Source organism: Brassica napus, chromosome A1 (genome assembly GCF_020379485.1).
Source record: "Brassica napus cultivar Da-Ae chromosome A1, Da-Ae, whole genome shotgun sequence".
Lineage (NCBI taxonomy): Eukaryota > Viridiplantae > Streptophyta > Magnoliopsida > Brassicales > Brassicaceae > Brassica > Brassica napus.
Window position 1 is genome coordinate 9,477,924 of NC_063434.1, and position 24,516 is coordinate 9,502,439.

The 24,516-nt window shown below is 37.1% G+C and overlaps 4 protein-coding genes across 7 annotated transcripts; 2 read left to right on the forward strand and 2 right to left on the reverse strand.

Annotated features, from left to right (window-relative positions):
• The first annotated feature begins 210 nt into the window (after nt 1–210).
• LOC106445715 (disease resistance protein At4g27190-like) lies at nt 211–19,113 on the forward strand. Of its 3 annotated transcripts, none has more exons than XR_007317064.1 (3): nt 211–618; nt 12,496–12,752; nt 13,102–14,969. XR_007317064.1 is itself a non-coding variant. In XM_048742705.1 (3 exons), the coding sequence occupies exon 3, from the start codon at nt 16,083–16,085 to the stop codon at nt 19,014–19,016; it is 2,934 nt and encodes a 977-aa protein (XP_048598662.1). In that variant the 5' UTR covers nt 524–618; nt 15,487–15,885; nt 16,017–16,082; the 3' UTR covers nt 19,017–19,113. The 3 variants fall into 3 exon arrangements, 2 of the variants coding, with proteins under 2 accessions (XP_013742781.1, XP_048598662.1); XM_048742705.1 differs by lacking the exons at nt 12,496–12,752; nt 13,102–14,969 and adding exons at nt 15,487–15,885; nt 16,017–19,113 and having other exon boundaries at nt 524–618; XM_013887327.3 differs by lacking the exons at nt 12,496–12,752; nt 13,102–14,969 and adding an exon at nt 16,017–19,113 and having other exon boundaries at nt 473–618.
• LOC125579117 (putative nuclease HARBI1) lies at nt 1,111–11,850 on the reverse strand. 2 transcript variants are annotated; one of them, XM_048742712.1, is made up of 2 exons: nt 6,549–11,850; nt 1,111–6,463 (listed from the first exon to the last, which is right to left on the reverse strand). In XM_048742712.1, exon 2 carries the CDS (start codon nt 4,302–4,304, stop codon nt 3,045–3,047), a length of 1,260 nt encoding a protein of 419 aa, XP_048598669.1. In that variant the 5' UTR covers nt 4,305–6,463; nt 6,549–11,850; the 3' UTR covers nt 1,111–3,044. The 2 variants fall into 2 exon arrangements, with proteins under 2 accessions (XP_048598669.1, XP_048598665.1); XM_048742708.1 differs by having other exon boundaries at nt 1,111–6,231; nt 6,311–11,850.
• Nucleotides 19,114–19,217: 104 nt separating the features above from the next.
• LOC106445749 (probable histone H2A.3) lies at nt 19,218–20,148 on the reverse strand. Its single transcript, XM_013887377.3, has 2 exons — nt 19,851–20,148; nt 19,218–19,649 (listed from the first exon to the last, which is right to left on the reverse strand). Exons 1-2 carry the CDS (start codon nt 20,037–20,039, stop codon nt 19,440–19,442), a joined length of 399 nt encoding a protein of 132 aa, XP_013742831.1. The 5' UTR covers nt 20,040–20,148; the 3' UTR covers nt 19,218–19,439.
• A 2,282-nt stretch (nt 20,149–22,430) lies between these two features.
• Nucleotides 22,431–24,215, forward strand: LOC106445758. Its single transcript, XM_013887387.3, has 2 exons — nt 22,431–23,302; nt 23,403–24,215. The coding sequence occupies exons 1-2, from the start codon at nt 22,657–22,659 to the stop codon at nt 24,035–24,037; spliced, it is 1,281 nt and encodes a 426-aa protein (XP_013742841.1). The 5' UTR covers nt 22,431–22,656; the 3' UTR covers nt 24,038–24,215.
• The last annotated feature ends 301 nt before the right edge of the window (nt 24,216–24,516 follow it).

Below are 24,516 nucleotides of genomic sequence, written 5' to 3' on the forward strand. Positions count from 1 at the left end.
AAATACCGAAAAAAACCAAACCGAACCGAAATCAACCCGATATCCGGATTAATCCAAATGAAGCCAAACTATTGTTTCATTCTCCAAAATATAATAAAAATAATAACTTAATCCCGCGCAAGGCGCGGGTCTTATCCTAGTCATATAGTAATACGAAAGACCAGACATACATTGGAACTAACAAATTAAATTCATATTTGGGATCAATACATAATATTTGGTTCACAAAATTGCACCCCAAATTATTTCAAGTAGATATTTGTGCACCCCATAACTATTACCTCCAATACAACTTCCATTAAACACCAGGCACCAGCAGCGAGAATATCGTCCAAATCATAGTATTGACCTTTATTGTCTTTTCCACTGTTTTTTTACAGAGTAGATGGCCTACTTATAATAAAAACAAATGCATCAACGTGGAGATTCTTGTTTCTTCTTTCCCGATCTGAAGAGTATTGTGGAAGCTTATAGAAGTCGCCGTCGCGTAATGTATACCATAGAACTTCTTTATACAAGTGATAAGTTTCATTCTTTTCCATTTAGCAATAATGGAGATGGAGTTATGAAGGATGATCTCCTCATGCAAGAAGCCAAGAAGTTCTCTGTTTCGCTCATGTAAGTTCTTTTCTGACAACGTGTATTTAAATTAGTATTCACTCAGTTACTTCCATATATCGACTTTTGCAAATCTGAGAAGTGAGTTTAAGTCAATTCATTCATAAAGCTTTTTATACCAGTGTGTCGGAATAGACTAGTCATGAATGGATGCAGTTTTCTTTTTGGCTTTCGATTATTCTAAAGTTTAACGGGTGATTAAATGATTTTTTGATCAAAGAAAACCAAAAACTCAAAATCTACAAAACATTGAAGGTCTAGTCTAACTACACTGATAGATCATATAACTATTAAACTATACCGATAGATCAAACCTCGCTACTACACCTCCAGATGGTTCACTACGTGATATTAATTTTAACAACATCTAATTTAATTTTCTAAAAAATGTTCTAAATTTTTTTAGTGATTTAGTTTCTTGTTAGAATTTTTAGTTTAATAGATTCTTATTTTAAAAGAATAATATTATAAGAATCAACAAAGTTTAGTCTCATCTTCTCAGTCGTTTTCCAATTACCGATACAAGAGACTTTGTTTCTAATATGCCTCTTCGAAATGATGCTTAATTCGGTCAATCTCGTAATATTCGGATAAAGATCGATGGGCCAATTTCGGAGCGGATCGATGTAGATCAAGTTCGACCGTATGGACCAGGGTCTGATACCATATTAAATTAGATGGATTTCCAACATAAAACTAATTAAAGATAAATGGATTAATGTATCTATCTTATATACTAGTTAATGTCATTTATAATTTCCAGTGTGGGAGACTTTGCCTCTAATACTATCACCTTAAAAATATTTAACGACAACGTCCAGTTCAATTTGTCAAACACCCTTTTGAAATCAGTTTTTTTCCCTTTCTTTTACTTTTTTTGCTTTGAAATCAAATGTAACGATCTTATACTCCCTCTATTTCAAAATAATACATATTTTAAAATTTTAAACATATCAATAAATATATATTAACTGCATATTTTTGTAATTTTATATTTCTAAAACAATAAGATATTAAGAAATGCAACTGGTGTTTTTGAAGTCTACAATTTTTCATTACTAGTTGATAAAAACTGCATTGAAATTATAGAAAAAATGTATCTTTTTTAAAAAACAATTTAATACAAGCATTTTTTGGAACGGATGGAGTATTTGTTAATAACATTGTAAAATCTCAACTTTCATTTTTGAAATAGTATTTACAATTTAGTAAAGAAAAATGCTTTAAACCAATATTTATATTCTTAAAGATTCTCACGTTAGCCTTTAAATTTAAGAATCAAAACTAAATCTTGATCTATGCACCAGTGCGATTTGTTATTTATATTTTTTATAAATAAATATTTATTTTGTATATATAATAATATCTAATTTTAAAATCTATACATATTAAATAATTTGACATCTCCAGACATTATAATTTTATATTTTAAATCGAGTAATTTTATTTTTGACCCATGATTCCTCATTGATTATCCGTATGGAAAGACTTAAATAGATATTCTGGTTTGGATTTTTATATTTTATTTGTTTAGAAAGACTATAAAAACGATTGGGGTACAAAATAACTAAATTAATACATAGGTATGAATATATTAATTTGTGTAATTCGTTTGGATTTCATACTAAAAAGGAGATAAATTGGTGTGGTTATATCAAAAGAAGCTCTATGTTAGAGTTATGTACATCAATGATAGTATACTGAATATTTAAAATTGAGGAATACGTAATATTCGTATGATAGCAATGACACATTGATTTTCTTAAGTAATTGTTGTCATGATTATTTTTGTTAAAATTAGATTTAGGAAAATACATTAATTAAATAGAAAAAGACAAATAATCCTAAAAGGTAGGTTATTAATTATTTAAGTGGCATTAATTAAACTGTAAAATTAACAAAACATATTTATATATAAGTTCAATAAATATTTTAATGGTATTCTTTTGTAAATAAGTTATGGAGACTTTTTATTTTGTATTATTCTTTTAATAATATAGATAAGAGTTTCTCCAACGCTAAAATGAAAGAGAATTGTAAGTGCTAAATAATAATAAAAGTTATGAATAGTAACAAAAAAGTTTAGACAATCCCTCTTTTGAACTCTTTTAGGCCATCTGCATTAGTGAACCCCCATATGGGGTTCATAAGATTTTTTTAATAATTTAATGGTGGGACCCGGAATAGTGATGAACCTCTATAAACCTCTATCTATTTTGCATCCGCATTAGTGAACCCGAAGAAGAGGTTCTTATAAATTAAATAATATTTTTTTTTAAGTTTGCATATTGAGAATTCATTAATAAGATATATTTATAAAAAGTTCTAAAAACAATTTTATTCAATACAATGATAATTCATAACACACATTTTTTTTTTTGAAAACATTTTATTGAAAACATTGAAAATTCAAGAACATACAAATATTATTCATCGACATTACCAAACTTTTGCCATACATTTTCAACTAAATCAGCTTTCAAACGATCATGTATCTGTGAATCCCGAACTTCATTGCGAATGCCACGCATATTACCGATATTCATACTTGTTGTCCTTTGCACCTGGGAACTCCTGCTCGACTCCCCTGACTCAAACTCAGATGTATCAATTTGAGCGTATCCGCTTCGTTCGTTCTCTACTATCATATTGTGCAAAATGACACAAGTTCTCATAATCTTTCCTATCTTAACCTTGTCCCAAAGTAGAGCAGGGTTTTTAACTATTGCAAACCTTGATTGCAATACTCCAAAAGCCCGTTCAACATCTTTTCTGGTGGATTCTTGACGGTGAGCAAATAGCTCTGCTTTAGGACCTTGAGGAAGCGAGATGGATTGGATAAATGTTGCCCAATTCGGATAAATTCCGTCAGTAAGGTAGTACGCCATACGATAAGTGTGGTTGTTGACCTTGAAATTAACTTTAGGTGCTCGACCCTCTAAAATGTCACTGAAAACAGGAGAGCGATCAAGAACATTGATATCGTTGAGAGTACCTGGTAAGCCGAAAAATGCGTGCCATATCCACAGATCCTGAGATGCCACAGCTTCTAAGACAATTGTCGGCTTTCCTGAACCACGTGTGTATTGTCCTCTCCAAGCCGTAGGACAGTTTTTCCACTCCCAATGCATACAATCGATGCTGCCTATCATCCCTGGAAAACCGCGTACCTCTCCAATATCGAGTAAACGTTGAAGATCATCGGGTGTGGGTCTTCTCAGATACTCTTCTCCAAACAATTCCATTATCCCATCAGTGAAATTTTCCAAACATAAACGTGCAGTACTTTCTCCAAGTCGGAGATATTCGTCATACGTATCTCCCGATTGACCATATGCCAGCATACGTATAGCCGCCGTACACTTTTGGAGTGCAGATAGCCTGTACCTTCCGTGCCCATTTCTTCTTTGCTGAAAGTATGGAACTTCAGAGCTTAGGCTTTCGACAATGCGAAGGAACAACGGCTTGTTCATTCGAAAACGCCGCCTAAACATTTCCGGTTGGTATGTTGGATTTTCGATGAAATAGTCGTTCCATAGTTGATTGTGTCCTCGTTCCCGATCTCTTTCGATATAAGCTCGTCTCTTGGCTTGAACATTAACCACCGAATCGATGTAATTATCAACAACTTGGTCGACCATTTCTTCTATAGCTTCATCTACTTCATCACTCGATGAGGAAGACATCGTTAAAGCAACTCACAAACAATATATATATTTTTCCCTATGGTGAAGCTTGAAGTGAGAAAGAGATGTGAAAGTGGAAGTGTGATATTTGAGGTTAGTTTCAAAGTCGATATTTTAAAACCAAAGAAAAATGAAAGTTGCACATAGAGAAGAAGAAGTGTAGAAAGAAGTGTAGAAACCCAAAGTGGATATTTTAAAACCAAAGAAAAATGAGAGTTGCACAAAGAGAAGATAAAGACCTAGTTTATATATAGAGTCATAGTTTACATATCCTTGATTCAACTTAAGCGGGTACATACACCCGTGAGTACAGCCTTGATGGAAAAGAAGTGTAGAAAGATACAAAATTCTACACTTCCCGTGAATGAAACATACTTAAAGTCCTACTACCCGTGCGTCCTAAACAGACTGACATCAAGAAAAAGAACAAGATTACATAAAGCCCTGCAACCCGTGACCTAAACAGACTGACATACAGAACAACCATTAACCTCCTGCAACCCATGACAAGCATCCACCTCCTGCAACCCGTGACCTGCAAAACCAAACAGAACACATTCAATTAACTTAAACACGTAAGTTCACAAGAAAACATAACACACATTCATAAAAAAAAACGACTGACCAAATCAACCATTAAACGAGTTAACCATTTCAGATATGAGTTTATTCTGTAGAGACACTTGTTCTTCAGAAAGTGTATCTTGATTTTTGGCTAGTAGACGATCAAGGATTTTCTGTTTGGAAATGTTATTTTTCATGGTTAGTATGCTCTGGATCTGATCAAAAGCTGCTTCTTTCCCGTGCTTCTTGCGTTTGGCTGCTTTGCTAGCCTTAACACCCGGAGGCCTAACTTCTTCCTCATCAGGCAGCTCCACTGGTTCCTTCCTTTTCTCCTTTGCACCATCTCTGGACAGAAAGTTTGATCTCCATTTTTGATCGAACCTAAGTTCTCTCCACGCATGTTCAAGCATGAACTTGCCCTGGTAGTCATTGAAGAAAATCTCATGGGCTGCCTTCATGACATCATTTTCATTCTGGCCACTAGCTTGCTCCCTCAAAGCCGCCTCGTAGCTTCCCACGAACTTACACACCTGCTCATTCACCCGTCCCCACCTCTGCTTACACTGGCCCCACTCTCTCTCAGCAAAGCCACTTAACTTAGCGCTTGCGTTGAAATACTCCTCTATCCTCTTCCAAAACGACCCCGCCTTCTGCTGATTACTAACTATTGGATCCTTGCTCGTGTTAAACCAAGCACTGATGAGCACAATATCTTCTTGTGCTGTCCACCTTTTCCTTTCCACTGGTTTAGGAACATCAGACTGCTGGCTACTAAACCTAGGCATCTCAGCAGACGCTAAGTCAATTGTTTGACTGCTCTGTGGAGATAATAGGTTTACAAACCCGTGGGAGTTGTGGGGAAAAGGATCCATTTTGGTTTTTGTTTGTTGGTGTTTTTATGTTTGTGTGGGTTTTCCTATCTTTTTAAACTAGTTTTTAATCACATAGTTAATTACACAACAACATTCACACAGAGCATTCATTACACATCAAATCAGTTTATTGAAAGGAAGATAAGTTAATGAGTTCGACCATTCATCACAGCGACCAACCAACACCAACACAGAATTAAAGGAATTAAGTTCTAGTTCTAGTTCTAGTTCTAGTTCTAGTACTAGTTCTAGTTATAGTTATAGGTCTAGTTATAATTCTAATTAAACCGAGCCAATTATGTTCTAGTTCTAGTTCTAGTTCACAGTACTTTACCAAACTAGTTCTAGTTCACTTAAGTATAGTATTGACTTTCAAAAACATGAAGTGAGCATTAGTGTACCTTTGGGTTTCAATGGAAACACAGCTTCTCCAGGGTTTCCACATCGGATGTGAGGTTATCAACCTGGCCAGTGAGGAATTCAACCTGTCCCTGCACATTCAAACGCCAATAAGAGAGTGTTAGTGAGTAGCTTTACAAGTATTAAACTACCTAATTTTGATTCACTTACCTCCAGTGAAGCAATCTTTTTATTGAGATCCGGCACCACCTTTACCATCTCCTCAGCCTCCTGTAACCGCTTACTCAGACATTCCAACTTCTCCATGTCAGTGACCTGAACATGGAGGTTATCAACATGAACCGTCAGGATTTTAACCTGTGACTGCGCATGTTAACAGAAACTATAGCGTGAGAAATAAAATAATTGCGGAGAAAATACTTAAAAGGGAAAAGTATAGTTCACTAACCTCCAGTCTGTCAATCTGATAATTGAGCTCAGGCACCCCGTTGATCACCTGCTCAGCTTCCTCCACCCGCTTAGACAGCCGTTGGATCTCCTCCTGGACCCCAACCACCCATGCCTGACGATAATGGAACACATCAGCCTTGTGAACACCAAAAAAACACAAGTTAGAATCGGTTTTTGCAGATTAATTATTACAAATTAGCCAATTGAAGACAAACTTTACCTCGTAGTTTGTGCAAGTGAAGAACCGCTTGCCAGGAAGAGTGTCGTACTCCTCCTTCTTCCGGACCTCGTCTATTATTCTCCCACCACACGGACACCTTGTCGGAATCCCATATTCCGAATCGGCAACGTATCCTAGCATGTTGATGTAGTCCTTTTGGCTCTTTCTGTCTCTTCTCTCAGCTGCGGGATCCATCTAAAACAGATAAACAAATAGGTTAGAACATTGTTGACGAAACAAAAAGCTGAAACGAACCCTAAATCAAACCCTCATCACACTTTACAAACATAAATCGAAACCTCACTACTCAATTTACATCTCTAGCTAGAAACCCCCAAATCGATTTTCAAACCCCAGTGAAACGATCCCTAATTAGCTTTCGATCTCAAACCCCCAATCAAACGAACCCTTAATCAAACCCTCATCACGCTTTACAAACGAAATTCGAAACCCCACTACTCGATTTACAACTCTAGCTAGAAACCCCCAAATCGATTTTCAAACCCCAGTGAAACGAACCCTAATTCGGTTTCGATCCCAAAATCCCCCGATGAAACGAACCCTAATGGATGCTCACCTTAGCTCGTGGAGGAAATGGTTGATTAGATGGAGAAATACGTCGAGGAAATGGAGAAATGGAATGGCGTCACCGTCGCTCGCGCAATCGCCTTTGAGAGAAACAAACCCTAGGAAAGAGAACAAATGAATTTGGTTTGCACAGACCCCGTGTCTCGACTTCGTCAACACAAAAACGCGCTTCCAATCATCTCTTGCCACGTCACTTGAACCCGTATCATACGGGTTCACTCTGGCGAACCGGTTCACCAATTTTACTCCATTTATTTAAATAAAAATGGTAAATGACCCTATGAAACCGAGCCCATAAACCGCTTTAAAACCCTTGATGGGCATGCCTTAAGGGGATAAATTGGTGTGGTTATATCAAAAGAAGCTCTATGTTAGAGTTATGTACATCAATGATAGTATACTGAATATTTAAAATTGAGGAATACGTAATATTCGTATGATAGCAATGACACATTGATTTTCTTAAGTAATTGTTGTCATGATTATTTTTGTTAAAATTAGATTTAGGAAAATACATTAATTAAATAGAAAAAGACAAATAATCCTAAAAGGTAGGTTATTAATTATTTAAGTGGCATTAATTAAACTGTAAAATTAACAAAACATATTTATATATAAGTTCAATAAATATTTTAATGGTATTCTTTTGTAAATAAGTTATGGAGACTTTTTATTTTGTATTATTCTTTTAATAATATAGATAAGAGTTTCTCCAACGCTAAAATGAAAGAGAATTGTAAGTGCTAAATAATAATAAAAGTTATGAATAGTAACAAAAAAGTTTAGACAATCCCTCTTTTGAACTCTTTTAGGCCATCTGCATTAGTGAACCCCCATATGGGGTTCATAAGATTTTTTTAATAATTTAATGGTGGGACCCGGAATAGTGATGAACCTCTATAAACCTCTATATATTTTGCATCCGCATTAGTGAACCCGAAGAAGAGGTTCTTATAAATTAAATAATATTTTTTTTTAAGTTTGCATATTGAGAATTCATTAATAAGATATATTTATAAAAAGTTCTAAAAACAATTTTATTCAATACAATGATAATTCATAACACACATTTTTTTTTTTGAAAACATTTTATTGAAAACATTGAAAATTCAAGAACATACAAATATTATTCATCGACATTACCAAACTTTTGCCATACATTTTCAACTAAATCAGCTTTCAAACGATCATGTATCTGTGAATCCCGAACTTCATTGCGAATGCCACGCATATTACCGATATTCATACTTGTTGTCCTTTGCACCTGGGAACTCCTGCTCGACTCCCCTGACTCAAACTCAGATGTATCAATTTGAGCGTATCCGCTTCGTTCGTTCTCTACTATCATATTGTGCAAAATGACACAAGTTCTCATAATCTTTCCTATCTTAACCTTGTCCCAAAGTAGAGCAGGGTTTGACCATTTTGTCTTTTGTGAGTTGAAAGCTTAGGCAGAGAGAGAGAGAGAGTACAATGACGTAGGTGGCTTCATATTTTTCTGTGATCATATAGGTTCTTATTGAACCATAGTCTGACACTAGACAATTCTCCACCATACATATTTTTTTTAGTGGGTTTGCTGATGGAAATTAGGGAGCATTTGCCTATTGAACCATAGAAGCCATTTTACTCAAAATTAGTATATAATACATGTACAGTTTATCTAAAGATAGATAGAGATTTTTTTTTTGTCAACAAAGATAGATAGAGATGATAAACATAATTCTGTAAAACATTTATATTTGTCATTTTCCAAAAAAAAAAAATTATTGTTAGCCGATAAATAGTTTGACATATAGTTTATTAGCTGCTATATTATTTGATAAATGATTTGTTAAACGATACATCATTTCTTATCTGATGATACTTGTTTCATTAGTTGATATAATGTTTATTACTAAATGAAAAACACTAACAAAAATGGCCAATAGTTGTATCAATGTATATTACTGTTTTAACTACATGTTTTTACAAGGTTGTATACAGAGTTGTTGCGAGTTGGCCTAAACTGATATACATTAGTTAACTGCTAATATTCAATCATACATGTTAATAAATAATTTAAAGTTCATAAAGAAAAACGTTGCCATCTACATTCAAGAGTATATAGATTCTAGAACAGCGCACAAGGTTGTCCAATTGGTTAGTTTCGAGTACATCAAATACTTCAACATTTTGGGTCAGCATCGTTGTCTCTTTCTTTCTTTGGCTTCTTATTCTTTTGTTTATTTTCTTTAATCCCCACTCCGGTCAAATTACTTGTTGTAAGACCATTCATAAACATTAACTTCTTAAAGACACGTATAACCAAACATTTAAGAGTTAACGACAATCAATTTCATAGTAGCTAACTAACCATATTTCAACTAACAACAAATGTTTCATTACATCTGAATAGTTAGAGGAACACATGTTTCATAATAGCTAACTTAGTATGTATCAGATAATGACAACATTTTCTGGCAGATAACAAACCATTTATCGGCACATGGTACGTCATTCGTATCATCAAACCATACATTCATCACTTAAATTCAAGAGTATTTTACACTGCAGGGCAGTTTCCAAGATTTTATTACAAAATAAGTCAGTTTCAGCTACTGGGACAGTTTCTGCTAATTTGGAATTTGTGAGATGTGACTTGTTTCGTTTCCTTTTTGTGTCTGGTTTCTTTTCTCACAACTAGTTGGGCTTTCTAGTTAGATCAAACCAGATTTTGTTTATTTTTTTTAATCTCCATTACACTCCAACAGTTGCACGATGAAACTTGAGTAGCAATGGCCAAATCTCACAAAAAAAATTCAAAATCTAGAGTTAGAAACCATTTTAGAAGTGATACATAAACAATCTTGAAGTATAATCTACACATTAATGAAAAAAAATAAAAAATACATGAAAGAAATTAATGGCGGCCGCAATGTTTGTTGCAGGAAACCCTAAAAAATCTGGGGAATACGAAGATATATTTACGAAAATGCCACTCAATAAATATACAACATGTAATATATGTACATGTGTACATGATAACATGTGTACAAAGACAAAATGTGTACACTGTATATTACTAAGGCAATGTGTATATTGTATATTACAAAGACAACTTGCATACATGTGTACATTAGATATGAATAAAACACAAAATCATGTGTGCTATTGTCATGTACACCATTTTTAGTTTGACTTGAGCTATTTATTATGTATTTTGGTATTGTTTTAGTAAGCAACCACCAATCCACCTATATGTGTACAACCTCTTCAAATATATTGGATCATTTTAGAAGTACACGTGTACTCGTCAAACAATGTACACAAAAATAACCTATATGTGTACAATGTTTACATGTGTATGTTGTATATTACTAAGGCAATGTATCGTAGAAGCATGTATTCTCATTTTGTTCAAATTTCCAAATGAACAATGTTTTAATGCTATATATGTGTACATCGCTTTACATATCGACATGTACAAAAGAGCATTCAACTTTTCTTCCTTACATACCATTTAAAACGTTGTAATCCAATGCATGTACATGGGAAGAAGGAATAAAAATCACATGTACATTGTGTTAATATTATCGTGAGTTTATGAAGTCGCAGATGCTTAGTTATTTTGATAGAAAACCTACAAAAAGTCAAAATGTGTACCCAATCACTTGGATGTATAATACAAAATTAGGTGTACACATGTACAATTTAAAAGTAATGTACACACGAAATTTTTATTTTAATTTTTTCATTAATAATGGAAATTTACGAAAATGCCCTCGTCTTCTTTCTTGGTCACTGTCGACCATAAACCCTAATTTCCGCCTCTCTCACCAATTTTCACATTTTTTTACATTCTTCACTTGTTTTAATGTATTTTGTCCAGATCTAATAGATTTCAATTCTAATTTATGGTTTTACATTCAAAAGTTCAAACATAACTGCTTTTTTTTTCTGATTTGTTGAACATTTTGTTCCAAATCGCCACGGCTGAGTGCTACCATCAGAAATATAACTTGACATATCTCAAAAGATAGATATAATAATAGAAATAATAATTGACTAATTTTTTTTTGAAAAAAATAATTTGAAGAAACAGATTTTATTTTACAAAAAATGGTTGAAAACTTAAGATGGAAGAAGGCGAAGATCAAAGATATGTGGGATCTAGTTTATGTTAAATAAAGTAAAAACATATATTATATTTAGTTAAAGCAATGGACACTCAAATCTAGACTAATTTAGTTAGTTTGTAACAAGAAGATGAGTTTGGTTAAACAAAACTACCCTAGTAGCAACAACTGTCTTTTTATGTTAATAAAAACTTAAAACTGACTTTGGATGTAATATTCTCTAAATTCAACTACTTTGTTGAAGCTACAAACATGTATCAGTCAACTACACCTAATAAATAGTTGCTAATAGGAAAAAGTAAAATGTGACGACTAAATATATTTGAAACTGTTAACTCCTAATTTATCCTTCATGAAAACCATAACATCAAAATAAAATAAAAATTCTTTAGTTTAATACTTCAAATCAAGACTACTAACTCACAAACATATTTTGGAATTTTCAGAGTCAATTAACACTCATGTCAAACGAAAACAACTAGAAACCCAAAAGAAAGAAAATGAATCTTGCATGAATCTAGTCAAAGCAAGCAACCAAACAAATTAAAAACAATTTAAAAAAAAAATTGATTAGTTTTTACCTGGTAGTCATGAGATTTCTTTTTATTGCCGGAACAATTAGCCGGTTCACTTTCCTCTATAGAATTTTCCTCTCATAAATCATTAGAGAATGAAAGAGAAGAGAGAAGAGAGAAGAGAGAAGAGAGAAGAAGAAAAAATAGAAAAACTAGAAAATGAATAAAAAAGATATAAGAAGATAAAATACAACCATAACCATACAAGCGGAGAAAGCTAGAACCTAGGATAAGAAGAGAGAGAGAGATAGCTAGTAGGCTGTAAACACTGAAACAATTCTAATCAAGCTGAGTTGCTAGTTTATCAGACAGACGCATAGCCAACTGACACCACTACACATAGAAACGGGAGAAGAGATGTAGGATTAAAATCGTCATTAGAAAATTATATCAACTAGCTCCCCATAACGACTACATCACGTTTTTTTCTCTATGACGGCGAAGGCGATGCAAAAGGCGATTCAGGGTTTCAATGGCTTCTAGACGATGGGATCTGGGAATTTTCGAGGTGGATTGAAGTGGAGCAGATTATTATCAAGGTGAGGATAATGGAGATATGATATGGAGTTCTCTGTCGAAATCCTGATAGAGAGATTCAGTAAAAGGAATTGAGGAAACTAGGAGATCAAGGATTTTAATGGTAATAGGCGACTGGATATCGATTTCGATCGTCATCAAGACGAAATTGAAGAATCACAGAGGTATTATTCTTTGTATCTTTAAAATGTCTATTTAATTGTTTGGCAATGAGATCGAAAGAATCATTCTTCGATTTTGTATCACTGGAATTTGGAAAATACGAATCTGGTATGGGATTGGTAAAGAGCTATCAGAGAGTTTAGATAGGAGATTTTATTGTGGGATTAAGATCGAAAATATCAATTTTGGAGGATATGGTAATTATGGGGAAAATCTCTGGTGGGGAGGAATTGTCCTCTGGGATCAATACAAAAGGAGCTTTGATCTTATATTTATGTTATATCACACTCTCGGTTCTTTCTCTACTAATTTTCGACAAGGATCAATGTTGTGTTCTTACTTTGTTTTCAGTGACGTAGAGCCAGTTCATTGGTAACACTGGTGATATGAAGAACGGGGAGAGCACTCGTAAAAGGTTGAAGATTTCGGTTCCTCATTTTGACAATTCAGCCCTTATCAAGAGTTATTCCAAAACTCTGATTGGGAGAGGCATGAATCCGGAGGAGAAAGACATGAAGGCTCTGATTGTGATGTTTCAAAAGATTTGGAAAATGGAGGATAGGGTTTTTGGTATAGACTTGGTACTTGGAAAGTTTCAGTTTGATTTCGAGAAGGAGGAAGACATTGAAGCGGTCATGAAGTTGCAGCCGTTCCAGTTCAATTACTGGATGCTTTCTTTGGCACGTTGGCGACCGAACCAGGCTCAGTTTTATTCATCGGACATAACGTTTTGGATCCGAGTGTTAGGCGTATCTCTGGAATTCAGGACGGCTCCAGCGTTTGAAAGTATTGGTGATGCCATTGGAAGGACGGTTACAGTGGATTTGGATCATTGTAGAATGCATGTGGTGGTGGATGGCTTCAAAGAACTATGTTTCGAAACAACAGTGGACTTCACGGGTTGAGAATTTTATAATGGTGAGGAAGCTCTGGTATCATTGAGGTACGGGAAGCTCTTTGGCAGCCAAATATGCTCTAGTCTTTGTCGCAAAGAGGAAAAGTGCCCACTAGGCAAGATGAGCGCAACGAAGAGCCCTGAGAGGAAGCAGGAGACTATAGATGGCAATGGTGGAAGTATGATGGCGGGAAGCATGATGATCGTGCTCGAAGTTATAAAGGTGTTGTCATCAATGGTAATAAGAGTCAGCAAAATAAGGAAAGTGACAGTCGGGACTATTATGGAAAGGGTAAAGGTAAGATGTTTGAGGAGCCAGAGTCAAAATGGGTGAAGGTGGCTGAGATAGGGAACAATAGATCCTTCAAAAATCGTGGAAATTACCGTGGAAACAGTGAATGTTCTCGTTCCAGGCTTAACTTGAGGGAGGAAACAAGAGATGGTGGTATGGTAGAGCGTACTAGGTCTACAGAACAGTCTAGCGACCCACCTGTATAGATTGGAACTTGTCAGGAAGCTAGGGAGGAGGCGGAGATAAAGAATGATGAGGAGCGTGTTATAGATCAGACACTACCGTCAGATGAGTTTCAAGAAGAACTTTTAAAAACTCAGGCGAATGGAACTGAGGTTATCTCGGACCCTATAGATGAGGAGATTGGTTTTCAAAGGGTACAAGGACTACTAGAAGAACAGAAGGATTCACCAGTGGAAGATGTGATGGAGTGGGATGAGATTAAGGTTATTTTCCTCGCAAATGGGATCGACATGGATGCAGAAGATGAGTTGCAGAGAGCCTCTGAGGAGGAAGCTGAGGAAGAAACCACAATATGGGAAGAGGAGGCTGAGATGGGGAAGGGGAGGAACAGAGTACTGATGCAGAAGAGAAGGGGCATGTTGCAGGGGAGATGGTGAAGAAACAAGGTGCTCGTAAGAAGTTGTTCAACTTACGACAAACACAACAGAAAGTACCAAGATGAGGATAGTGAGCGAACTTATTTCACCAAACTAGCGAGCTGCAGCCAAGACAGGCGCTCGACATGGAGATAACTTCAAGCAAATGGATGACAAGGGTATGTCACACCTGAAAACTGGTTAACAGAAATCTTAATCTTTTTATCGATCAAGTCAATCTAGCAGAGAGATTAAGTAAGCGGGTTATGGCTTCTGGTTTTTGGTTTTTCTTTGTTTCAATAAGCTCTATGAGCATTTGTATTTTCCTTGGTAGTAAGGTCTTTTTAGACCCAATTCTTTCTTTGTTTTGTTGGATATATGCAATGCTCCCTTTCGAGGTTATGGAATAAAAATAAAAATAGTGTTTTGGTTTGTTGGTATTCGTGTCTTTTAGAGCTGATAGTTATATCTGTTACTTCCAACATTGTGGGTGTTATTGATAAACGCAGGAAGATTAGGAGGGTTTACGGGATCATGAATGTCTTTTATATAGATTTTATTAAAAAGTTTTTTGAGTATTTTATGTTAGAATGTTTCCTCTGATCAGAGATCATCTAGTACCAAAGACGCAAAATTCAAAGGCGGATAGTCTAGCACGCAGTGTCAGGAATTAATCGTTTTTCGTTGTTTACATAGATCAAGATCTCTCGTCTGGTTCATAAAATCAGTATGAATCTATATAAGTTGATGATAAAAAAAAACTAGTATGAGTCTGCATAAGTTTAAGTTGATAATAAAAAATGATGTGTAGAGCCATAATTAACAACTAGCCTATGGGCGTAAAGGCTAATTATCTCTTAAAAATTCATTGACTGCATTCACCGCATCCTCACCAACTATTTCCCAAGCATCCAAAAAGGTCCGCGGAAAACCCATCTGATTACATAAAGTCAATTCATTTTCTGCTGAAGATAGAAGGCCCACCAAAGAGAGAGAGAGAGAGAGCATGGGGTCCCTATTCTTCGATCCTAGCATGCTAGTAAAGAAGGAGACAATCATGTCCCTTAATATGTACGAGACGTTATCCCGCCAATGTCGAATTGCATTCCCTGCGAGAAGGAAGAGCTTCACGACGGAGCGGCCGTGGGTGATTGGGAAATCCCTAATCCCAAACAAGATAAGAGAAAAAGTTAGGTGGTTTTTGCAAAGCAAGAATCGATATTTGTTACTAGAGAAACAGAAGAAGTGAACGGAGGAGCTGCAGAGTGGTCGCCATTGTCCTTCCATTAACGGAGGAGCTTGAAGAAGGATGAGGTCTCCCAAGACAGGCTCATGTCTTGAAAATTAGTGTACTTTTTGCCCAAATGATTAAATATAGTAGATCTTAATTTCCTTTGGAACACTATCATTACCATACTTATTAAACATTGATATTGTTTGTGAGACTTGTAATCATTGGAATGCTATTTTTCTAATGCAGAACTTTTAGCTTTTCCCGGGGTTTAGCTGGTTCTCTTTGGAACATCTGCAACTAAATCTCTCTTCTATGGAGTGTTTGTCCCCATTCTTGGGGGAGATTTTGCGTCCTATGTGTGACTCCATGTGCTCCCGGGTCGGTAATGCCATAAGGTTCAAATCCAACGTCCAAGCTCTTAACAGTGTGATGGAGAGATTAGTTGAGCTTAGGGGCAACATAAATGAAGACCACAAAGATAAATCCTTTAGTCTCAAGCTAATGGGGTGGCAAAGAAAGTCTGATGAGGTTATCACTGAAGCAAGGTCCGAACTTGACGAACGGGTTCCATGCGGTATGTCCTTGAAATCCAGGCTGAGCAGGAAACTCGTCACGATTCTCAACGAAGCTAGAATGCTCGAAAAGGAAGGTTTAGATCTTTTAGACATGATAGCTGTGGCTACTGCACATGAAAGAGTTGAACATGTTCCAGGAGTTTCAGTACTTCATCAAACAACGGCTTCAAATATGTTGGGTAAAATTATAGATGGTTTGAGGAGCAGTGAGGTTCAGAAGATTGGTATTTGGGGTATGGGTGGAGTAGGGAAAACGACATTGGTGAGGACGTTGAACAATAAGCTTCATGAAGAGACTGCAACTCAACCATTTGGCTTGGTGATCTTTGCTACAGCATCCAAAGACTTTGATCCAAGAACGGTCCAAAAGCAGATTGCTGAGAGACTGGATATCGACACCAGGTTGGAAGAAACTGTAGAGAGGCTGGCAAGAAGGATCTATGCGAGGCTTGAGAAACAGACCAACTTCCTTCTTATTCTTGATGACGTGTGGAAAGATATTGATTTAGATCTTCTGGGCATTCCAGAAGAGAAGAAGGGTTCAAAAATCATTCTCACTTCCAGGTCTCTTGACGTCTGTCGTAGCATGAGGACAAATCTTGATATTAGGGTTGATTGCTTGTGCGAAGAAGAAGCTTGGGAACTGTTTTGCCAGAATGCAGGAGAGGTTGCGAGATCAGAACGTATTGAGCGCTCAGCAAAAGCCGTTTCACGTGAATGTGGCGGGTTGCCCTTGGCTATCATCACAGTGGGGACAGCTATGAGGGGAAAGACAGATGTCAAGTTGTGGGAACACGCCTTGGAGCAGTTAAGTAGATCTGTACCTTGTTTCAGAAGCATTGAAGAGAAGGTCTTCCTGCCTTTGAAATTGAGCTACGACTTCTTGGAAGAAAAGCTAAAATCTTGTTTTCTTATGTGTGCTTTGTTTCCTGAAGACTACTCCATTGACGTTAAGGAGCTTGTGATGTACTGGATCGCTGAAGGATTCATGGATGAACAAGATTCCCATGAGGAATCCATGAACGAAGGAATCACAATTGTAGAGAGCTTAAAAGACTACTGTCTATTAGAGGATGGTTGGCGCAGTGAGACAGTTAAAATGCATGATGTTGTCCGAGATTTTGCGATATGGACTATGTCTTCCTCACAAGATGATTGCCACTCGCTAGTCCTGTCTGGTAAAGGTTTGCAAGAGATTAGGCAAGACAAATTTGCTCCTTCGCTTCGAAGGGTTTCTTTGATGCACAATAATCTCGAAAGGCTTCCTGGTCTCTCAGAGAAGTACTGCATGGAGGCCTCAACCTTACTGCTACAGGAGAACTATCTTCTACAAGAAGCATCAGATGGGTTCTTGCAAGCATTCCCAGCTCTTAGGATTTTGAATCTAAGTGGGACATGCGTGAACTCCCTGCCCCATTCCTGTTTGCAGCTTTCCAAACTTCATTCTCTTTTCTTAAGAGGATGTACTAACCTTACCGAACTACCTTCTCTAGAAACTCTTGCTAAACTTGAGCTACTGGATCTACATGGCTCCCGTATCAAAGAATTCCCAAAAGGGCTAGAAAAGCTGGAGAGCTTTAAACACCTTGATCTTTCAGGAACAGTTCACCTCAAAACTATTCCAGCTGGAATTGTTTCGCGGTTATCAAGTTTGGAGACACTAAACATGAAATTAAGTAACTACCATTGGAGTGTAAAAGGAGAAGAACAAGAAGGCCAAGCAACACTTGAAGAGATTGCATACCTTGACTGTCTACAGGTGCTGTCTATAAGTCTTATTTGTTCGCCGTCTTTTCTGAAGAAGAGCAACCCTTGGATCAAAAGACTAAAGAAATTTCAAATTAATGTGGGCTTTAGCTACGTTTTGCCTATGATACACGATGAGAGGACACTAGCAATAAGTAGTCTCAACTTATCACAAGTATCCATGGAGTGGCTCTTGGCTTGTACAACCTCTGTAATACTGAACAGTTGTCAAGGGCTCCAAGGAATGATGAAGAAATTGGTCACTGGCAGCAAGACATTCGTGAATCTGAAATCTCTAACGATTGTGAAAACTAGTATCAACTCTAGTGGTGGTGGGATTGAGAAGGCAACCACCAAAAGTCGAGACACACTTCCATTTCTGGAGGAACTTCGTCTGCACGAAGTTAACTTTGTATCCCTTTCGGAGTTACAAGCACAGCTAGGGTTGAGATTGGTAGCTCTTAAACTACTTCTGGTCAGCAAGTGCAATAACCTTAAAACACTCGTTGAGATAGACATGTTCACTATGCCAAACCTGGAGGAGATGGAAATTAGCGACTGTGACTCCTTGCATCATCTACGCCAAACTATTGATGGTCCACAAGAACCTCTCCTACCAAAGTTACGTGTCATGAAACTGAGAAATCTTCCAGAGCTGGAGAGTGTTTGCTACGAAAAAGAGACTTGGGAGTGTCTCGAACAGGTGAAAGTCATGAACTGTGGTCGGCTATATACTTTACCCATAAGCTCCAAAACTTGTGGAAGAATCAAGGAAATAAAAGGAGCTGTGAGTTGGTGGAAACATTTGAGATGGGATGATCCTTCTTCTACTTTAAAAACTCTTGATCCTTGTTTCAAGCCATTAAGATTACTAGGTGAAGAAATGGCACCCATATTTGGGGAGCACTACTTGTGGGACAGTTGATGAAGAATCTAGCTAGGTCCATCACCCCAAGAGCTACTGTATTTTCTCAATGTGTTCGAATATTTCAATTGTGGATGTGCAAAGACTATCTTGTTTATGTGGGTGTGTCTTTCCTTTGTTCGAGTCTTGAAAGTGTGTGCGCGCAAAACTATATCAACAATAAGTTCAGTGCTTGAAAGGATAAACATCAAGACACTGCAATAAGTCAACAAAGTGGAGTATTATTACAGTACGAACCCCTAAAGCATGTAGAGTCTGAATCAAAGAGAAGAAAGGTTCTTCATATATTCACACAAAGGAACAAAATATCATTTGCAACTACTACTACATCCACACAGCTGTTGCGTAACCGTCCTCTACTACTTGTTCCCTCTGCCCTCAAACCATTATCCATCGTTATCAGACTTTGTGACATTGGATCTCCTAATCTTCATCGGTAGGCTTAGAGGAACCAGCCTTCTTGTTAGGGAGAAGGAGATTGTGGATGTTAGGCATCACTCCTCCATTAGCAATCGTCACATCTCCAAGTAACTTGCTTAGCTCCTCGTCGTTCCTCACAGCAAGCTGAATGTGTCGAGGCACAATCCGAGTCTTCTTGTTATCTCTTGCCGCGTTCCCAGCAAGCTCAAGCACCTATACAAATCAATCACACACCAAATTAACAAACCCATGTTTACAGATCCGTTAAACAAACCTCAATCACACTCAAGATTAAACCTTTCCTACATGAAATCGAAAACCCAGAAACCTAGATGCGCTAGATCATCAAATTCGAAAACAAGGAAGCAAATCTAAATCGGTGATCAATATCGATTAAAAGAGGCTGTGATTTACCTCGGCGGCGAGGTATTCAAGAACGGCGGCGAGGTAAACCGGAGCTCCTGCTCCAACACGCTCGGCGTACTTTCCGGCCTTGAGGAATCGGGCGATACGACCAACGGGGAATTGGAGCCCCGCCTTGCTACTGCGAGATGTAGCCTTCTTCGCCGCGCCAGATCCGAGTTGTTTTCCTCGACCAGCCATCTCTGATGAACTCTCTAGAAAGGCAAAGAAAAGTATATGAACGAAGTGTAATTGAGACGATAACAATAATGAGTTGGTTACAGGCTTACAGCGAAACCCGCCATGAGTATTGATATAGTGGAGAAGATAAGTATCCCTGACCAATGATATGACAGTGCCCGGATCGATGGTTGTGACCGTTAGATTGCTATACATTTAAGGGATGCGATTTAGTTTCGTTCGGTTAGGCACTCTCTTTTTGTTTCTCTTGAACTCGGACTGTTTCAATGAGTGGTGGTTACATGGGCTAATTTGGGCTTATTAATTTTAGCCCAAAGTAGTACAACCTTTTAATTTAACATTGTTTGGCCCATGTTGTTTTGGGTCAAGTCCATGCTCTCTTATTTTTGCCTTTGAATCCAAACAAATTTCGTATCATTATCAGTTTATCACAAATATCACAATCATTATTTGCAGTTTGGTTGGTAACATTCACACGAGAATTTTTGTTCATTGAAGGTTTTGGACCAAAAACTAATCTGATCCCCAGTTTTATAATAAAATATAAGATATTGTCACATTTTCGTCTAACCAAATGAGCAATTGTACCATCGCTTTTTACTTTGATGGTATAATCCTATTTTAACCGCTCAAAATTCCTTTACAGTTCCACTAAAACTCCATCACTAATTGGATTCTTATTAATTTCAAATCGTCAGTGACTTTGTGTGCAATCCTAACTCAGATGCACAAATGTTTATTCAATAAACTCTTTTTTTTTTGTTTAGAAGGGTAACCAATTCTTGTTTATGTGTTTATATTGGTTCATTCTACGAGAAAAAGGATTCCAATTATCATTTACCATAAAATCAAGCTAGAATTTTCGCTATAATTTCTCCAAAGATGGATAACAAACAGAAGAAAACAGGATAGAGACATTCGAAAAGTGCATGTCATGAGCGTAGTGGTGGGTTGGGCCATGATGTTACCAACCTTTAAAAACAAAAATAGGTGGATCACACTTATTAAATTGTTCATTAATGTGGGATGTAGATGTCTACGTAAAAATCACAACACAATCATTATTTGTTTACATAAATAATGCGAAAATTCTCTTTATCAGATCATTTTCTAAGGGTACTATTTGTATACAGAATCTTCTTCGTATTGAAAAATAATATGAAAACCAGTGAAATTTGGTTTTGTACTTGTCGGTATTGGCAAATCAAATTTCCAAAAAAAAAAATTCACTCAAATAGTTGTCCAAAGGACGAAACATAATGTCGAATAGTCCTTTTGGTCTCTGACATTATGTGAAGACTTCACTATGCAAAATATTGGAAGCATTATTAGCCAAGAGACAACCAAAATCATGTACAGTATAGCCTCGTGAGTCAAATAATATCAAACAACTTGACAATCTATGGTCCATAGATAATTAAGTTACCTAAGTACGATCATCGTTGTCTCGCCAACTCATAGATTGTTAAGTTAGTTAAGTACGATCACTGTTGTGTCTATATATGGTCCATATATAGTTAAGCTACCTAAGTACCATCACTACTGCGTCTTGATAAGAGCAACCACAACGCTGTATTTATCGAATCCTTAAGCCCAAATCCTTATGGGTTTTCGATTTAATAATAATAAATGGGCTCGGGTCGAGAAGGATTAATCCTTATGGAAGAGGTTTTCGATACCCAATTCTTATCGACGTGGCAAATGAAGCCGGTATAATCTCGAGTTATTTTGTCGTCAAAAAATCATTCGGTCACGAAAAAAAAAGCTCTGATTCCTTGTAAGGCGATTCCGATCTTCGGCGTAGATCTGCTAAATCAGTGGCTTCCTCCAAGCATCAATGAAATGCGTGCCACTCGGGTTCAGATTCGCGAGCCGGAAATACATCACCAATTGAAGAATGATTTAATTGAAAATATTTGGAACAAATTTGAAGATGAAAATTAATAATTATTGTAATTTTATATGTTTAATCATGTAATAAATAAAAATAAAAAAATTATCTTATTTTCCCATGTTTTAAAATTTATTAATTTTTTATTCTTAAGGATTCCATTCCTGGTAACACCATTGAACATACAAATTTCATTAGAATCCTTAACTCTTAAAAAAAGAATAGTAAAATATACTTAAGGAGAGATGCTCTAAGAGCAAGCACATCAGTGAACCTCTTCTGAACCTCTTCTTTTTTATTATTTTAATGTTTTTATTTTTCTGTTTTACTTAAAAAAAAAAAAATTAATATCTGGACCAATCGCGGGCCACCATGTATCGTGGGATCCGCGCTATAGTGCTTGAACCGATTCACTGGAAGAGGCAGGTTCATAAGTCACAATTATAATAATATTTTTTTTATATAGGAATGTGTGTGAACCCATTGAATGATCCCTCAATGGGGATGCTCTAATAGTTTTAAACTTTTACTTAGCGTATCTTTTTTATCTTTGACACAACAAAAGAAACTCATGGTTTGGTCTCCTTCTTTTTGACCTTTTAAAAACCGAAAACAGAAACACAATCTAACATTTCATTTCAATCATTCTTTTCGTTTTTGCTTCTTTCGTTCTCACATCCTCCACAATACAAAAACAGTGGAGAGAGAGAGAGAGAGGACACAGCAATGGAAGGCTCAAGAAAAAGAAGTGAAAAGAAGAAAAAACATCAGCTCGAGAGAGAAAACACCAATACTCAAAAGAACAAGAAGCTACCCAGTGTTTGGTTTTCACTCAAGAAATCTCTCCACTGTAAATCTGATCCCACCGACGTCCACGACCCGAGTTCCAGAAGCAAAGAGACAACCAAGAGATCAACTTACCGGTCCGGTTGTTCAAGATCCATAGCAAATCTCAAAGACGTAATCCACGGAAGCAACCGACACTTAGAAAAGCCGACGACTTGCTCTAGCCCTCGTTCCATCGGAAGCAGCGAGTTTCTCAATCCCATTACTCACGAGGTCATCATCAGCAACTCCACTTCCGAGCTCAAGATCACCGCCGCCGCCGGCGACAAGGACTCCCCCGCCGGAGCAAGGGAGTTCGTGGGGACTCTGAGACCGGGAACGCCGGTGCATTACTCCTCTTCACACATAAACCAAGCGTCGAGAAAGGCCTCGTCGGAGAGAGACAGAGGAGGAGCAGCGTTTAAACAGAGCAGAAGAGACTCCGCCGTTGTCAACGGAGACGATTCCTCTGTTTCTTGCCATAAATGCGGCGAGAAGTTTAGCAATCTCGAAGCTGCAGAAGCTCACCATCTCACCAAACACGCCGGTAATAACAAAGTTTCGTACTTTAAGTCGTAAAGTTTCTAACTTTTTTTTTTTATCAATAAAGTTTCTCAACTTTCAACCCAAAATTTTCATTTTCGCAGTGACAGAGCTCGTGGAAGGAGATTCTTCAAGAAAGATAGTGGAGATGATATGCAGAACAAGCTGGTTAAAGACAGAGAACCAATGCGGGAGAATCGACCGGATTCTAAAAGTGCACAACATGCAAAAGACTCTAGCGAGATTCGAGGAGTACAGAGACACCGTCAAGAACAGAGCGAGCAAGCTACAGAAGAAGCACCCGAGATGTATCGCCGACGGAAACGAGCTCCTCAGGTTCCACGGAACCACCGTCTCGTGCGTTCTAGGGGTAAACGGGTGCACGAGTCTTTGCTCGTCGGAGAAGTGCTGCGTTTGCCGGATTATAAGAAACGGGTTCTCGGTGAAACGGGAGATGAATAACGGGATAGGGGTTTTCACGGCGTCGACTAGCGGGAGGGCGTTTGAGTCGATTGCGATGGACGGTGGTGATGGGACGACGGAGAGGAAGGCGTTGATCGTGTGTCGGGTGATCGCAGGGAGGGTTCATAGGCCGGTGGAGAATGTGGAGGAGATGGGCGGGTTGAATGGGTTTGATTCTTTGGCGGGTAAAGTTGGTTTGTATACTAACGTTGAGGAGCTTTATTTGCTTAACTCTCGAGCTTTGCTTCCTTGTTTTGTGGTTATCTGCAAGCCCTAAATCAACATTTCTTTTGGGGGGTTAAGTTGTGTGTGATATCAATAGAGGTTGAAGAACGCAAAGTTGGAATATTGAGGTCACATTATGATAGTATTTAGCATTAAGAACGTATAAAACTGTAATTGTGTTTGCGTAAAACCTATAACAACAAAAGTTCATTTGAAACTTTTTGTTACTATTGTTCGAGCAAGTGGAGTATACGAGAATAAAATAGACTAATAAGTTTGAAGAAGTTACATCACGTCTTGGAAAGCCGAAGTTACATCACCTGAAGAGTCGAAGCTGAAGTTACATCACGTGAAGAGTGGATAAAGTTACATCAATAGTCTTTAGAAGTCATAGTTTAGTGGAGTATTATGTTTCCTTAACTTATGCAAGTAGAATTTGTGTTCCAAAAAAAAAAAAACTTATGCAAGTAGAATAGTTTTTTGTTATCTTCAAAGCTATATAAAACAACCATCATATCTTAATGTAAGCAA

Coding starts and splice junctions, on each gene's coding strand:
- LOC125579117 (XM_048742712.1), bottom strand. CDS start 4,304: ATGTCTTCCTCATCGAGTGATGAAGTAGATGAAGCTATAGAAGAAATG.
- LOC106445715 (XM_013887327.3), top strand. CDS start 16,083: ATGGAGTGTTTGTCCCCATTCTTGGGGGAGATTTTGCGTCCTATGTGT.
- LOC106445749 (XM_013887377.3), bottom strand. CDS start 20,039: ATGGCTGGTCGAGGAAAACAACTCGGATCTGGCGCGGCGAAGAAGGCT. Junction 19,650..19,850: donor TTGAATACCTCGCCGCCGAG/GTAAATCACAGC, acceptor TGATTTGTATAG/GTGCTTGAGCTTGCTGGGAA.
- LOC106445758 (XM_013887387.3), top strand. CDS start 22,657: ATGGAAGGCTCAAGAAAAAGAAGTGAAAAGAAGAAAAAACATCAGCTC. Junction 23,303..23,402: donor CCATCTCACCAAACACGCCG/GTAATAACAAAG, acceptor TCATTTTCGCAG/TGACAGAGCTCGTGGAAGGA.